Source organism: Schistocerca serialis, chromosome 7, assembly GCF_023864345.2.
Source record: "Schistocerca serialis cubense isolate TAMUIC-IGC-003099 chromosome 7, iqSchSeri2.2, whole genome shotgun sequence".
NCBI lineage: Eukaryota > Metazoa > Arthropoda > Insecta > Orthoptera > Acrididae > Schistocerca > Schistocerca serialis.
In genome coordinates this window covers 18,774,587-18,791,275 of record NC_064644.1, presented here as the reverse complement: position 1 = coordinate 18,791,275, position 16,689 = coordinate 18,774,587, and the positions used below count along the sequence as shown (strand labels likewise).

At 39.9% G+C, this 16,689-nt stretch overlaps 1 protein-coding gene across 2 annotated transcripts in view; it reads left to right on the top strand.

The window, feature by feature from the left end:
* LOC126412621 (septin-2) overlaps nt 1-16,689 on the top strand; it is a 56,546-nt gene that overhangs the window by 32,437 nt on the left and 7,420 nt on the right. For both annotated transcript variants that reach the window (XM_050082291.1, XM_050082292.1), the window contains exons 7-8: nt 4,590-4,717; nt 14,634-14,807. In XM_050082291.1, the coding sequence (XP_049938248.1) occupies nt 4,590-4,717; nt 14,634-14,807 (302 nt within the window). The remainder of the gene's footprint in view (nt 1-4,589; nt 4,718-14,633; nt 14,808-16,689) is intronic.

Sequence of the window (16,689 nt, the reverse complement as noted above, 5' to 3'; positions counted from 1 at the left end):
TCTCTGAAAGTATTGGTTGGATTGTAGCCTTATGGTGAAGTGAATTGTAAGAGGCAACTAATGCTCACCTGTTAAGTAGATTCAAATTGGTGTACGCCGCACTAGTTACTGTGAGATAGAGAGACTTAGGCTGTATAGATTAGCATGGAGAGCTGCATCAAATGTTTCCAGACACACTCATGACACTGAAAAGCAACAGATGTTTGGAAAGGGTCCAGATCCAGGGAAGAGAGCATTGTGGGGGCCACCCATAGAACCCTTTACAAAGAGCATTAGTACTTTTACAGATTGGTTTACAAGTATCTTAGCAAACATTTGGAAAATAAAGCCTTAAAACTGGCAAGAAATTCTAGAAAATTACGAACTATGATCAGTAATGTACTTGAAAATGGGATTACAACTCGAAACCTAGGTTGTGCACTGACATCAATAATAAAATAGTGAAACAAGGCAAAAAACAGTGTTTGTTTAGTTAACTATGATTAGTTTGCAGTACCTTTCAGTTGCTTGCTTGCGGGTGGGGAGGGATGGGGTTGGGAGGGGGCTGATGCATTTGCAGCCTGATTAGCTGCAGAGAATTTTCCAGCCAGAAAAAGATACCTATTTACAGGCTAAGTGTACCTGCTGCCAACAAAAAGTATGATGCACCTCATGAGTCGTGCGGAAATGGAAACAACTGAAAGAAACAGTATATCCCCACTCCCCCATTTACATGATCCCAATGTCTGCAGACTTTTCATTATGACACCGCTAACTGAAATATTTGTCAGGGTGAATGAGAATGAAGTTGAGAGAGATTCAGTATAGTTATGAAGGTTTAATCATTGTTTGCACAATTTTTGGAAATTTTAATCACATTTGTTCCTACTAGTTTTCATATGCACACCATGCAGTTGAGCACCCGTGAGACGCGCGCGCGCACACACACACACACACACACACACACACACACACACACACACACACACACACACTGAGATACTAGTAATTGCGAGTGCACACTTTGATTTTATATTGTACAAATCATGACTTTGCCAAAGTTGTGAGACTTTCTTGTTATTATTGTTCTTAAAGCAATTCAATGACACACAAACCAAGTTTTCACAGAAATGCCTTTAAAAGCATATATTTTTTTAAACTGAAATTTCTTGCTAGTTAAATGAAAGCAGTTTACGGAGAACTAGCATAAAATTTATCATTATTATTATTATTATTATTATTATTATGTTAAAACATTTTATATTAATATTACTGAAGTTATGAAAAGCCTAAGAACCTTTGGCACATTAAAGCAAATTACATTGAGATTGGAAGATTGTGGGTGGAGGGGGTGGAGAAGTAAAAAAACTGTGACCGCTGAGCCCAACCCTGGATCCGCACCAATCGTCAGTATGTCATAACAAGAAGCTGTCATCACTTGGCCTATACTAGTTAGTAGGATAGATAAATGTGACTGTTTTGAAGACCAAGTAAAGTTTCAATCTACATCTTCCGAATTTGGAAAAATACCTGTAAATAAACTCAAGACACTTTTTACAAGGAGAGATTTATGTCTGCAAATTAGAGGGGCAACATCATCATCATCATCATCATCATTTAAGACTGATTATGCCTTTCAGCGTTCAGTCTGGAGCATAGCCCCCCTTATACAGTTCCTCCATGATCCCCTGTTCAGTGCTAACATTGGTGCCTCTTCTGATGTTAAACCTATTACTTCAAAATCATTCTTAACCGAATCCAGGTACCTTCTCCTCGGTCTGCCCCGACTCCTCCTACCCTCTACTGCTGAACCCATGAGTCTCTTGGGTAACCTTGCTTCTCCCATGCGTGTAACATGACCCCACCATCTAAGCCTGTTCGCCCTGACTGCTACATCTAAACAGTTCATTCCCAGTTTTTCTTTAAAAGAGGGGCAACAGAGAGGAAAAAATGTGAATTACACAGTAACACTTTACTCCAATAGTTCAGTGGTCAACATGACAGTTGCATTCATATAGGAAGTCCAGTTTTGTGGAATACACCTTGGAGTGTAAATAAATGATAGTTAGACAGTGGCATGCATTTGTAACTTTTTCAAGTAGGTGGAAAACTCATTTGTGTGAATATTTGTACCTATTTACACTTGAACTCTTGTAAAGTGTTCCAAAACAGCTCTCATTAGCCTGAAAATTTAAAATGCTCATACTACTCGCATTTCTTGTAGTGGAGACATTAATTTACAAATTAGAATAATCACCTTGATAATCAAAAAAACACTGATGTATTGATTACACTGAGAAAGTTCGACTTTGTAGTTTTTGATTGTGAGAAACCTTTCATAGACAGCATATTTGAAAACAAATATCTTAATGAAAGCAGTTATAGCTTGCAGGGGAAATGGTGACTGTAGAAATTAAGTTTTTCAGGACAGTCACAGGTCACACTCAGTATGTTCTATAAACCAGGTTTGTTCTTTAACTTAAGAACACCCCCATCAGGAACTCTGGAATTTACGGTTATAAGTAAAGTAGTTGGCTGCGTACATTGCTGGCAGTGTTATCAGCTGACTGCTGTATTTAAAACTGTAAATTCCCGAGTTTCTGATGGTACTGTTGTTAAATTAGAGGCAAACCGGTTTTAAAATATACTGAGTTTGACTCGTGGCTGCCCTTAAATCTTAATCCCTTGCTATGTGGTATAAACTCCATAAAAAGTGCTTGATCACGATGAAAATCTTCTTTTGGCAAAAATAAGTGTCCATTGGATTCAGAACAATTTGGAAAGAGGAATTGGGTGGAAGAATTTGGATGGGTGAGAGAGGTGGGGCAGAAGATCTCAGCAAATATAAAGGAAAAACATGTCGGGGAGGTTGTTTTTGTCATCGTCATTGTTGTTGTGCTCTTCACTCTGAAGATTGGTTTGATGCGGCTCTCTACGCTAGGCTAACTTGTGCAGGCCCCTTCATCTACGAATAAATACTGCAATCTGCAGGGGTTGGACATAAATATGGAAACACCACGTGAAACACGTTTTCAAACATAAATGCGAATACTAGCGAAGGTTCAGTTGGGGCTGTTGTATTTGAGCACAAGCAGCACCATCCAGTGCTCTCAGTATGTTGCAAGTGTCTGTTGTGGTCAGAACAGTGCTCTGTGTAGTTATGAGTGCATTATGTTGACAGTAAGTGAATTTGAATATAGGTAAATTATTGATGATTGTATGGTGGGTGCTTCAATAACTAAGGATAGCCGAAATGTTTGGTGTCTGTAGAGGGGACATGTGAAAAGCGGAAAAACATCATTCACTAAGCCACAGTGCAAACAAAAGTGTGTGTGTTGAGTGATATGATAACTGCAAAAGTCAGTGCAGAACTGAATAATGCACTCGTGAACCCTGTGTGCATCGATACAACATGAAGGGAGCTCCATAAGTAGGGAATTGCAGGGCGAACTGGAATTCCAAAACCACTCATAGTGATGCAAATGCCCATAACGGGAAAACGTGATGTCAAAGCCATAAAACCTGGACTTTAAAGCAATGGAAGAAAGTCATTTTGTCGGATGAGTTTTGTTGTTCAACATTTCAAACTTCTGTCCAAGTTTATGTCCCAAGCTTGACACATGGTGGTGGTTCGGTGATGGTTTGGCCAGCCATATCACGGAATTCTGTGGGCCCTGTGGAAAGGTCGCATAACTGCCAAGGTTTGTGAGACCATTTTGACTGATCAAGTCCATCCCATGGTCCATTGTTTATTCTCCAGTGGTAATGCTGTGTTCAAAGAGGACAGGAAACTAGTTTACATGTCGCGCATCATCCAGGGCTGGTTTTGTGAGCACAAAGGCCATCACAGTCACCAAATCTTGATATGATTGAGCCCTTGTGGTCTACTTCAGAGAGAAGGGTGCACAATCGCTACCTACATCCATCATAGTAAATTGAACTTGCCACTATTTTGCCTCCCTTTCCCCACTCTCCCACTCCCCTCCTTTCCCCACACTCCCACTCCCCCTATCTCCGTCTCCCTCTCCCCCCTTCTCTCTCCCTCTCCCCCCTTCTCTCTCCCTCTCCCCCCTTCTCTCCCCCTCTCCCCCCTTCTCTCCCCCTCTCCCCCCTTCTCTCTCCCACTCACCCCTGTCTCTCTCTCCCACTCACCCCTGTCTCTCTCTCCCACTCACCCCTGTCTCTCTCTCTTTCCCACTCACCCCTGGCTCTCTCTCCCACTCACCCGTGTCTCTCTCTCCCACTCACCCGTGTCTCTCTCTCCCACTCACCCGTCTCTCTCTCTCCCACTCACCACTGTCTCTCTCTTCCACTCACCACTGTCTCTCTCACTCCCAATGTCTCTCCCACCCCAACCCCGTCTCTACCACGCCACCCACCGCCTCTCTCCCACACCCACACCCCACCCCCTCTCTCCAACCCCCACCCCTCTCTCCCATCCCCTTTCTCCCTAGCCCCTCTCCTCCTGCCCCCTTATTTACTATTCTTTAAAAACTGCTTTTGTTCACTGCTTGGTTCTAATTGTATATTTGATGAATAAATTTTTTGTGCCATCACACTGATACATGTATATTTTTACATGAGTGAAATGTTAACATTTTTCTTTGCAGTGGAAAATGAATCTCATTGTGACTTTGTGAAACTTCGTGAAATGTTAATAAGAACTAATATGGAAGATATGCGAGAGAAGACACATATGAGACACTATGAATTGTACAGAAAAAAGCGCCTGGAACAGGTATGCTAAATTTATTTTCCCTTCACTAGGTCAATTACTGAGAGAATAAAGCAGTAAGTTGACTTTGAATCTTGCTGTTAAATTAATCAAGTTTACAAATTTAATCACCATGTTGGATTGACACCCTATGTTTGTGGGCATGGTTTCTTTTTCACTACCCCCATGTTCATTTTTTTGATGAGGAGGTCCTACAGTTAAATTACTGTTAAGACAAATCATTATTGACAGCAGCAGTGCAAACTGTTTGAGTTGCAAAGAGAAGAAAAAGGGGAGAAATTTTGAGCTGGGTGCAATAAGTACAATCAGTATGCACTCTTGGTACAAATACTTACAGAATTATAGTTTGCTTTCGGACTTAGGCCTATGTATAGTGTTCAGTTAAAATGAGCATTGGTAAGTAAAATACTGGTTGTAGTGATTTGCAATAACAGATTAAAATGCCCTATTTTTCAGTGGTGGTTTTATTTCAATCTCAGTGAACACCATTGTGTGTCTTGCTGAGTGTCACAGATTCCACAGTGACTTACATACTTTCTAAAGTAATCTTTGAAATCTTTCTGAGAGCTTTTTGGTTCTTACTTCCTTTTTCTATTTTGATGACTGCTTTATTTGCGTTTTATGTAGTGACTGCAATTGAATATTTAAGCTGAAATTTCCTAGACAACTTTGTTAGCTAATTTATAACAAACATGAACAGTAAATAAGCCTGAAAAGTCCCAAGACCCTCTTCAATGGAGAATTATTAGAAGTAGTGACGACTGAAAAACGAAAGGCCTGATAAACAACTTGGTTTCTAGAAAAGTTAGTTCTTTGATAATTAACAGCAGCCTGTTCATTTGCACAATATTATAATTCTCAATACAGTTACCCAGTGGAAACTTCACTTCTTTTAACCATTTGTGTGTACGGATGGTATGTTTATGCAGAATGGTTGAATGGGTAACTTAGAATGAAAGGACTCCCAAAAGATTAGTTTTCATTCCAATTGAAAGTATTTTGGCCTCTTCCTAGTTGGAGATGATCGTGGATGATTGATTTTATAGTGTGGCTAGAGTTGGTTAGTGAACAGTGGGAAGATAATTTACAGGATGAGTCGAAAAGGACTTCACAACTTTGGAGATTCATTGTGATAATGTACAGAATCTGTAGACGTGTTACTTTGTAGGAAATAACTTAAACTTTGACTCATGTTGTGCACCATTACCCCGTCCACCACCAGGAGACCTGGCATAATGCACAGTTAAAATAGCTACTTTCACTGGTCCGAAGCATGCTCGCTGTTTGTTTTGGCTTCATGAAACAGACTCTGCAACAACGGTTTGGTGGAAATTAATCACCGAATATGCTAAAGCACCTCAAAGTGTCCCTACAATTTACTTGGCACGAGAACTTTGTTGAGTTGGGTTTTTCATTGCGATATGATAAATCACGATGTCGCCCGCATGTTCTTGATTGTCAAAAATGTTAGGGAGAACTTTGCCCGTAGTACACAAAAGTCTGCATGACTTGCATCTCACAAGACTGGCATTCCACAGATAACTATTTGGTGAGTACTGTGTAGACGTTTACACTTGAAACTATACAGATTCTCAATGGCACAGCACAGTAGTGATGCATATAAGGTTACCTGTGGGGAATTCTTTGTGGAAATGATGCATGAGAGAGAGGACAATGAGACATTCCTGAATACAATAATCTTCAGTGACGAGACACCGTTTCGTATCACTGGCAGAATATGGGGCAGCGAATATCTGCAAGCAACCATGGAACACATTAGTGACAGCCCTGAAGTTAATGTGTTTTGTGTGCTTAGCAATTTGAAAGTGTAAGGCCCTTTCTTCTTCATGGAGAAAACTGTCACTGGTATTGTGTCTCTGGATATGCTTGAAAACTTTTTAATTCCACAGATTGGTAAACGTGACTAAGATCAGATGGTTTACTACCAGCAAGACGGTGCGCCACCTCATTTCTTCACAGAAGTTCAGAAGCTCAGGGTTTTCTTGATAATTGCTTCTCAGGTCAGTGGATTGGCAGTGAAGGGTCAGTCGAATGGCTACCTTGCTCCCCAGTATTGACACCACTGGAGCTCTTTCTCTGTGGTTTCATTAAAGACTGTGTGTATGTTCCTCTCCTACCAAACAGTTTAGCTGACGTGAAAAATGAAATCTAAGCTGCCGTTTCACAAGTTACACCTCATTTGTCGCAACGAGTGTGAGAAGAAATTGATTACCCATGGGATGTTTGCCGCATCACAAATGGTAGTCTCATCAAACTAAAATGACCCTTGGACTGTGGTGTAAAACTTGAGGTGGTTTGCTATAAAATGACACATCTACCGATTCTGTAAGTCATCTCAATACATTTCTATACCACTCCAAAGTTGTAAACTCCTTTTTGACTTGCCCTGTGCTATTAGTAGTAAAGAAGTGAGCCAACTGTAAATTTGATGCTTAATTTATACCTAAAGCTCTTTTGTTACTTTTCAGTTCTTATTTAGGAAACTACATTGTGTTATGGTGAAACAAGTCTATCTCTTCTATTTCCAGAAAATGACTGCTCTTCCACAGCTACACCTTATTTCTCTATTTATTCAGTCACAGCTAGTTTCCAGGGTTAAGTCTCACTATTAAATGTTCATGCATGCAAATCTCAGTGAGCATGAATGCTTCATAATGAGACTTCAGCATTAAAATTGATACCGACTAAGTATATAAAGAAGTAATGTGTAGCTCTAGCTATGGAAGAGTTCTTTCCTCAAACATTATCAGCAAAAAATGGAAGTGATTATGAATAATTACATGAGCTACGTTCTCCAGAGTTTCGTTCATGGTTTGTCGGTAATGGATCCCTTTCAGTTTAAGGGTCATTCAATAATTAAATAGGCAAATAGCTATACAGCAAACATGGTTTGTTAAATCAACACACTTTTGTCTATTTTTCCTCATAATTCACACAAACTTCTCTGTACTTGTTCCATCTTCTTATGTGTCTTCCTGTCCCCTCAGAGCAACTTTTTTTTACTCCAGTCTTGTACTTTTTCCTTAATCTGTTTGTTGCTGTTCCACTCTAAATCCTACACAAAAACTTCCTTCATTAAATTAAATCAATAAAAATCCAAAGGTGGAAGGTCATGGCGATAAGAATGATGAGGTAGTAGCTCCCAAACAAATTTGCCAATAGTTCCCAGTATCAGTTGTGCCACGTGAGGTTTAGTGGTTTATTTATTTATTTGTTTGAAGAAGTGTGTTTCCTTTGCCGTCATGGACATCCGCTCCTCAGTGCAGGCTTGATCATCATCTTGGTTGTGCTTTGTTAGTATAGGTTGTTGATAGGGTCACTTAAAAAAAACAGTATATATATATATATATATATATATATATATATATATATATATATATATATATATATATATATATATATTAGGCTCTCCTGTAGGTGGTTAACGTATCAGCAGCAAATTATTGCATTTTGATTTTCTTGTGGACAGCCAATTCATGGTGCTTTCCCTACGTCCTTTCATGATTGGACTCTCACACAAAATGGTTTATCCAAGTTTCATCACGAGTTAAAACCCTCTTCAGAAAATGCTTTACCTTGACTTTTGAAGTGATTTTTGATCTCAGTGCAAATGTGGAATCTGTGTTCTTTGTGAAGAATGGCAAGTTCAAGTCTTAACAGTAGTTGTCTTTGTTCACAGTGGTGGAATGAGTTGTGCTAACATTTGTTAGCAGTTTGTTCAGTTGTAAGTTACTGGTCTTCTTGGATAAGCGAATTTATAAGTGCTTGCAATGCCATGGTTGATACGCTTAACAGATGTTCAGAATAGTGTTTTTCAATTGTCCTTTTGTGACTACTTTTAAACTTTTCCACCTACACATAATAACTCAGATGGGTCATTCCATGTCAATTCAACCAACTTGAGAAAATGTTCCAGCTGATAGTCTCAGATTTGGCTGAAATTTAGCACACCAGTGCTACCAAGTGTGGAACACTCATGTACAAAATTTTAAGTTCCCCTGCCAATTAGTTCAGAATTATGGCTTGTGAAAGAAGGTGGCGTGACCCGGAAATTGCAACCCGCATCTGGCAATCAATCTTCAGACCAAACTTCAGGTCTTAATAACTTTGGAACTATTCCGCACAGTCCAGTGAAATTTTTACAACCCAGAAACATTTACTTAGAGAACACACTTTATGAATCAAAACACCAACAATATATTTCTGAGGGAAAATAAAAAATTCCAAAATGTGATTAAAAAAATGTAATACCTTAAGAGGTACATATTGTAGGTGCCCTCTATGCCAAATATAATTCACTCAAAAAGGGTATAAATTTTTTTTGTTTTAAGCTTAATGTGGCCTAAACACACACAGAACTCATATTGCCCATATCAGTCTCACAAACAGCACACGAAAACACAAAAATTTGAAAAATTACCTGAAAAACACGGATTTCCTAAGTGTGGTAGCACAAAAGGGACAAGTGATATCCAAGCCAAATTTTAAACACTGCATAAGTAGACCATAGTACAATATGTGGCAAAATTTCAACTTGTTATTGCAAGGCATTTGTGTACAAAAAAAAGTTGACAGAAATGTATTTGGTTATGTCTTTTTTAACATAATTTAGCAAGTAATACTGATGATGCAGACAGCTTGTTTCAGATAAAGCTGCAGCAATTGTTGGGGACCATTACGTAACAGAAAGTCAAACAATGGTAGTTTTCAGGGACAGAATGAGTCATTGTTAGGCAGGAACAACAAAGGAAACAAGCAACAAGTACAGGTTACTCATGTTTTTAAGATTCTTTTTCAGACTGGTCAGTACTGTTGTGGAAAGTCAGTATGGAGACAGAAGAGTGTACTAATGGTGCTTTTGTTCAAACAAGTTGCAGTATTGGTAGAGCACAAGCATCTGAATGTCATAAAACAACATATGGAACAAAATGTGGCATTCGCTTTGTACTGTATGATCTGGATGAATCGGACCAAGATTTGTTGCTATGGAGACCCAGGATACACCCTGTGGCCACAAGAAGTACAGTACCAGGAAACTTTAGTGTTTGTTATCATCATATGAAAGTGTTTCTGGATAAGTATTCTTTCCTACAAAGAAGTTGTTTTGATCCATTTCGGATTGATAAGAAGACAGTGATGTGTAGCAGTATTGAAAGTGAATAAGTGCATGAGGTTTAACTTGAAACCAGGACAAAAGCTATGTTCCAGGTGTGTTACACTGCTAAAAAAAATGAAGAATATTCTGATAATTTACATGACAGTGACAAAGAGTATCAGCCACCTACAACCACAGCGGACGAGCAATTAAATACTTCAGTGAGTGCTCTTGGTTTGTCTCCCATGAAGGCACACAAAGTTGGGAAAAGAAGAAAACTACAAGAAGCTCAAATGGAATTAAAACACAAAATAGCTGACACACTAATGGTGGAAGAGGAAGAACTATCTGCTCCAAAGGAACAGAAATCATGCCAGAGATGCTCTGATTTGGACAAAACTGTGCATGATTTGAAAGAAAAGTGCGCTATATCCACACGCCAGGAAAAAAGTAGCTATTATTACCCTTGCACCTTCCAGCTGGTCTATTGACTACACTGCAAAGGAATTCATTGTTTCTACATATATGGTAAAGCAAGCTAGGAAAATAAAAGCAACCCTAGGAGTGCTTCCACAACTTCAGCAGGCTCAGGGTAAGCAATCGAGTTCAGAAATAAAGGTGCTAGTGTCGGAGTTTTATGAAAATAATGACAACAGCTGAATAATGCCTGGAAAAAAAGAGACTATGTAACGGTGAAAATGAGAAATGTACGTGTACATATGCAAAAAAGACTGTTGCGATGCAACATATCAGAACTATATGTAGAATTCAAGGAAACGTATCCCAATACCAAAGTAGGTTTTTCATCTTTCTTCAATCTTCGACCAAAATGGGTTGTGCGTGTAAGTGCAAGAGGCACACACAATGTTTGTGTATGTGAGGCCCATCAAAATGCTAAGCTGATGTTTGCTGCTATAAAGGATTCTGGTCTGGATTACAAAGGTGCAATGAAGTTGCTAGTGTGTGACATCAGTTCCTACCAGTGCATGACACACAGGTGTGAAAAGTGTCCTGGTAAAGCAAATCTTGCAGAACACATGAATAACAAACTTTATGGTGAACTCCTTATGGATGACGATGAACTTGTTTCTTATGAACAATGGACACACATGGATTTCACAAGTCTTGAAACAAAGCAAAGTACAGTGGACGATTGTGTTGAAATGTTTTGTCAGAAAACGGTCACACTGACCCACACACAGCTTCACAGCAACAGCACAATCGGCTTATCTCCAGTTTTGTAAGGATGATTTGAAACAAGATGAAATTATAGTAATACTAGACTTTTCTGAAAATTATGCATTTATAGTTCAATATGCCATCCAAGGATATCACTGGGACAACAGTCAAACAACACTCCAGCCATTTGCGATTTGCTATAGAGGTGAATCAGGTGATGTGTCTGTCATGAACCTGTTTTTAGTGACTGTTTAATTCATGCTGCCATTGCAATTCATGCCCACATTTGCACTGTCATGGCATATGTGAAAAACAATCTGCCTCACATACATTTTGCGAAATATTCAGTGATGGGGCAGCTAGTCAGTACAAAAACTGAAAAATCTCAAAAATTTATGCATGCATTACCATGATTTTCAGATTCACGCAGAATGGAATTTTTTCGCAAGTCATGGTAAAAATGTATGTGATGGTATTGGTGCTACCATTAAGCGCATGGCATCATGAGTTAGTCTGCAGCACCCTACAGAAAGTCACATTCTAACACCTCTTCAATTATTTACCTGGGTAAAGAAAAATATCTCTGGGATACGCTCATTCTATGTTTCGAAAGATGCGGTGAAATCAGGCAAAGAGTTGCTAAAAAGCAGACTAGAACATGTTAAAACTGGTGCAGGCACAAGGAGCCATCATCACTTCTCTCCAGCGGGCTCTGAGAATGTGCAGATGAGCAGACTGTCTGGTTATAACTATAGGCTCATGCACAACATGTGTCTTCATAGTGTGTCTGACTCAGGATTCAGAAGCAAAAGCAGCAACATACAACCAAGTTGATATGTTACTGCTGTTTATGATGACAAATGGTACTTAGGATGTGTTGCAGAGTGCTGTGAAGCAGAAGGTGATGTATTTGTGAACTTCATAGCACCAGCAAGACCAGCAAGATGATTTCATTCGCCATGTTTGGCAGACAGGTGTTGGATTCCTTTTGAACATATTCTTATAACTGTTCCAGTTCCTACCACAGTGTCAGGAAGACAGTACAATTTGCCACTCAGTGTACAGAGTACAGTAGCTAAAGTGTGGGAGAACTGTTCGAAGCACAATCAACTGGTTTTTAGCAGTTAAGGTGCAGTAAACATTGATGAAAGATTGTGTTAGTCTTTCTATATGTTCTTGCTTAGTGATTAAACAGTCGTGGGAGAGGATAAGAAGAGGCAGGACAGTTTACGATATGTTTTTACAAAACTGTGTTGTGGAACAATGACCACATCACCAAATACATCTGTCAACTTCAATTGCACACAAATGTCATGCAATAACATGCTGAAATTTTGAGATATATATCATTATGGTCTACTTATGCAGTGTGTGAAATTTGGCTTGGATACCACTTGTCCCTTTAGTGCTACCACACTTCGAAAATCGATGTTTTTCAGGTAATTTTTCAAATTTTTGTATTTTCATGTTCATGTAACTCAGTTTTTGTGACTGATATGGGCATGATGAGATCTGTGTGTGTTTAGGCCACATTAAGCTTACCACAAAAAAAAATGTATACCATTTTGAGTGAATTATATTTGGCGTAGAGGGCACCTTCAATATGTACCTTTTAAGGTATTACATTTTTTTAATCACATTTTGGAATTTTTTATTTTCCCTCAGAAATATGTTGATGGTGTTTTGATTCAGGGAGTGTGTTCTCTAAATGGATGTTATTTGGTTTTAAAAATTTCACTCGACTGTGTGGAACAGTTCCAAAGTTATTAAGACCTGAAGCTGGGTCTGAAGATAGATTGCCAGATGCGGGTTGCAGTTTCCGGGTCACGCCACCTTCTTTCAAAAGTCATAATTCTGGAACTAATTGGCAGGGGAAACTAATACTTTGTACATGAGTGTTCCACATATGGTAGAATTAGTGTACTGAATTTCAGTCAAATCTGAGACTTTGAGCTGGAACCCCTGGTTGAACTGACATGGAATGACCCAGATGGTTCGTGCAGCTAGCACCATATTGTTCCTTCATCTGAGAAAATATTTGTAACTGTTGTACACCTTCCAAAAATAAAAATCTGATCATCGAACATGGTCCTTCAAAAGTACTTTTTTCAGACACATCATCATAACTAAGAGCTTAGACATTATGTTTATGTAAGTTTTAATCAAACAAGATTTGCAACTTATTCTTACAAAAGTTTCAGTACTTTGCTTTTGGTATTGCCTTAACTATATGTTTTCGTCTTTTCAACAATATTCTGAAAGGTTATTACCCACCGTAAAGATGACCTTTTGAGTTGCAGACAAGTTCAGTGAGAAGACTGTTACATAAAAGCTTTCAGCGAAAGCCTTCTTTGGCAAAGAAAAATGCGCACACATTCACACAAGTAAGCACATCTCCCACCTACATGACCGATATATCGGCCACTCTGGTCAGAATGGGAGCAACAATCTGGAGTGGGACTAGGAAGGGACAGGGATAGTAGAATGTTGGTGGGGGAAGAGGAATCAACACTGCATACGGGGACTTGAGGTAGCACAACAGGGCTGCTAGGTTCTGTATCGTGAGGCTGTGGGGGAAGTGGAGGGGGAGGCTGGGGAGTGGAGAGGAGAGGACCAGACAAGGGGAAAAGCCCAGTGGGTTCACAAGCAGAGAGCAGTGCACAGTGAGGGTGATGGGAGGTGAATTGCGAGGTGGTGCCAGGACAGAGAGATTGGAACTGTTGGGTGGAGGCTGTTGAGACAGTATGTTATCACAGGTTGAGGCCGGAATGGTTTTGGGAGCAGAGAATGTCTTATAAGGATGACTCCCATCTGCGCACTACAGAAAAGGTAATTGTAGAAGGGAGGATACAGATGGCCTGGGTTGTGAACCAGCCATTAAAATCAAGCATATTATGTTCAGCTGCATGTTGTGGCACAGGATGGTCCCCTTTGTTCCTGGCTCATTTTTGGCAGTGGCTGTTCATCCTGATGGACAGGTGGTTGGTAGTCATACCAATATAAAAAGCTGAGCAATGATTGCAGTATAGCTGGTTCGACATGGCTGCTTTTCACAGGTCACCCAGCCTTTGATGGTGCTGCCCTCTGCCAGTGTATTCCCCTTCTGTGTACCTCTCCTTCCTTTCCACTCACCCCCCCCCCCCCTCCTGATACTGTCTATGGCAGCCATGTTCTGCCTCCTCTAGCCCCCCCCCCCCCCCCCTCTGTCGGTGACCCTCCCATTCCCTTGCCCACTCCAGATTGTTGCTCACATTTGATACATTTGAGTTGCATTCTGGCTGGAGATAGTGGTCATCTTTGTGCAAAGTGTGCTTGCTTGAGTGAGTATGTGTGCATTTTTCTTTTCTGAAGAAGATTGTGGGTGAAAGCTTATATATAACAGCCTTCTTGTTGTGCCTTTCTGCAGCTCAAACATGTCATCTTTATGGTGAGTAGCAATATATCTTTTCGTAATATCTTTGCTATTCCAAAATGGATTTCACACTGTTTGTTTTTATCTATTTCATTATTGAATGACCCTTGCATTTCCTTTTCTCTTTCACTTTTCTTCAGTAGCTATAAATCCAATTATTCCTGAAGAATTCACAGTGCAATATAAAATAACAAATTCTGTCATGATTCCAGATGGGCTTTAGTGATGTTGATTCTGACAACAAGCCTGTAAGTTTCCAGCAAACATTTGAAACAAAACGCAGCACTCACCTTCAAGAACTACAACAAAAAGAGGATGAAATGAGACAGATGTTTGTGGTACGTGTAAAGGAGAAGGAGGCAGAATTGAGAGAGGCAGAAAAGGAGGTATGCAACAAATCTTTTGCACTATGCTAGACATTTCTTAATTGCCTGCCATGTAAAATCTAGGACCTTGCCGTATTTATCTCCTTGCAAACCTCTAAGTTACGACTGTTAACTTATTTTCCAACTTTGTAATAATGCAGAGTTATACACCTTATACACAGGTATATATGGGAGCAATTGGGTTAGTGACGGTGTTTTGCAAGTAGGTCCAGATTTTGACTAATCATGCCACTCATTCATTTTAATAACAAAACTGAGCATCTGCTTTCCAAAATGAAGTTTATCATATAAAAAAATTGTGTACTTAATATTTCTAAGATATTTCAGTGCATCAAAAGTTGTCCAGACTTCATCCATTTAATTTGGAACTGCCAAATATTTTTGTTTTGTTTCATCATCACAGGGTCATCTGCCTTCTGGGGGCTTATATTTTTTTTATACTTCTCTACCCTGTGCTTTCCTCTTCATTCTGTAGCAGTGTCCTTCTCATGTCATCCAGCATTTTCTTCTGTCCTTCCCTTTATTCCCCAGAGTGAAACCTTCAGTTGCCTTTATCAGACGGTAATCTTGTCCCAAATTATGTGCTATTTAGTTTAGTTTCCTGTTTTTCATTGTTAGCGACACCCTCCAACTGTTCTCTGTGGCTCTTCATTCCTGACTTCATCAGTCGAGCTGATCTAAACGATTCTGCACCACATCCACGTTTCACAAGCTTCAGTTTTCCTCTTGTTCTGCTTTCTCAGTGTCCATGTTTCTACTCCATGCCACACTCCACCTCCGGCATTTCCCTCGTCACTTTCTTAATTTGGTATTCAAACTGCTAAGAGTCTTTTCTTCTTCTGAAATGCCTCTTTAACCAATGCCATTCTGACTTTGATGTCCTGTTTACAATGCATGTCTTTCGTAATCCAACTTCAAAATACTTGAATACTCTCATCTGTTCTTTGGTTTCACACAGTCGACAACAAGCTGTACTTGTGTAACAATTTTTACTGTTTCCATTGAGGACTTTATTCCTTATTTTGATTTGAGCTCTTTTGCTCATCATGTATGTTTACAGTTTTAACATAATGCAGTTTATGTAACTTCCTTCTGAAGAAGATAATCTTAGTGGTACTGAAACCTGGTCAAGGTCTTTTACATTAAACTTACGCAGCCGGGTAGTTGTATACTTCTTGCATTGAAAAACAAGCAGTGGAAAATGCAGGAGGAAATGTAACAATATTGTGAAAAGGATAGTTTCTACTCACCATATAGCGGAGATGCTGAGTTGCAGATAGGCACAACAAAAATACTTTCACAAGAGCTTTCGACCATCAAGACCTTTGTCGAAACACACACACGCACACACACAGACACGTGCGCACGCGCAAATGTAACTCGCACACACATGACCACAGTCGCTAGCAGCTGAAGCAAGATGATGAGCAGTAGTGCGTGATGGGAGAGGCAACTGGCTGGGGGTAAGGAGGAGGCTGGGGTGGGGACAGGGAGGCATAGCAGGGTGCTGCTCTCCCCCCCCCCCCCCCTCCCCACCCCAGCCTCCTCCTTACTCCCACCCACTTGTCTCTCCCATCATACGCTGCTGCTCGTAGTCTGGCTTCAGCTGTGAGAGATTGTGGTGGTAGTGTGTGTGTGCGCGTGCGCGTGCGTGTGCGCGTGCGCGCGCGCGCGCGCGTGCGGTTTGCCTTCTTTCAACAAAGGTCTTGGTAGCCAAAAGCTCTTTTGTCAGTCTTTTTGTCATGCTTATCTGCAACTCAGCACCTCCACCGTATGATGAGTAGCAACTACCTTTTCATTATATTGTTATATATTGAAAATTTATTTACAGTTATGGGTGTAAGCCATGTTTAAAATTGTATTCTAACTCACTTTATTGTAT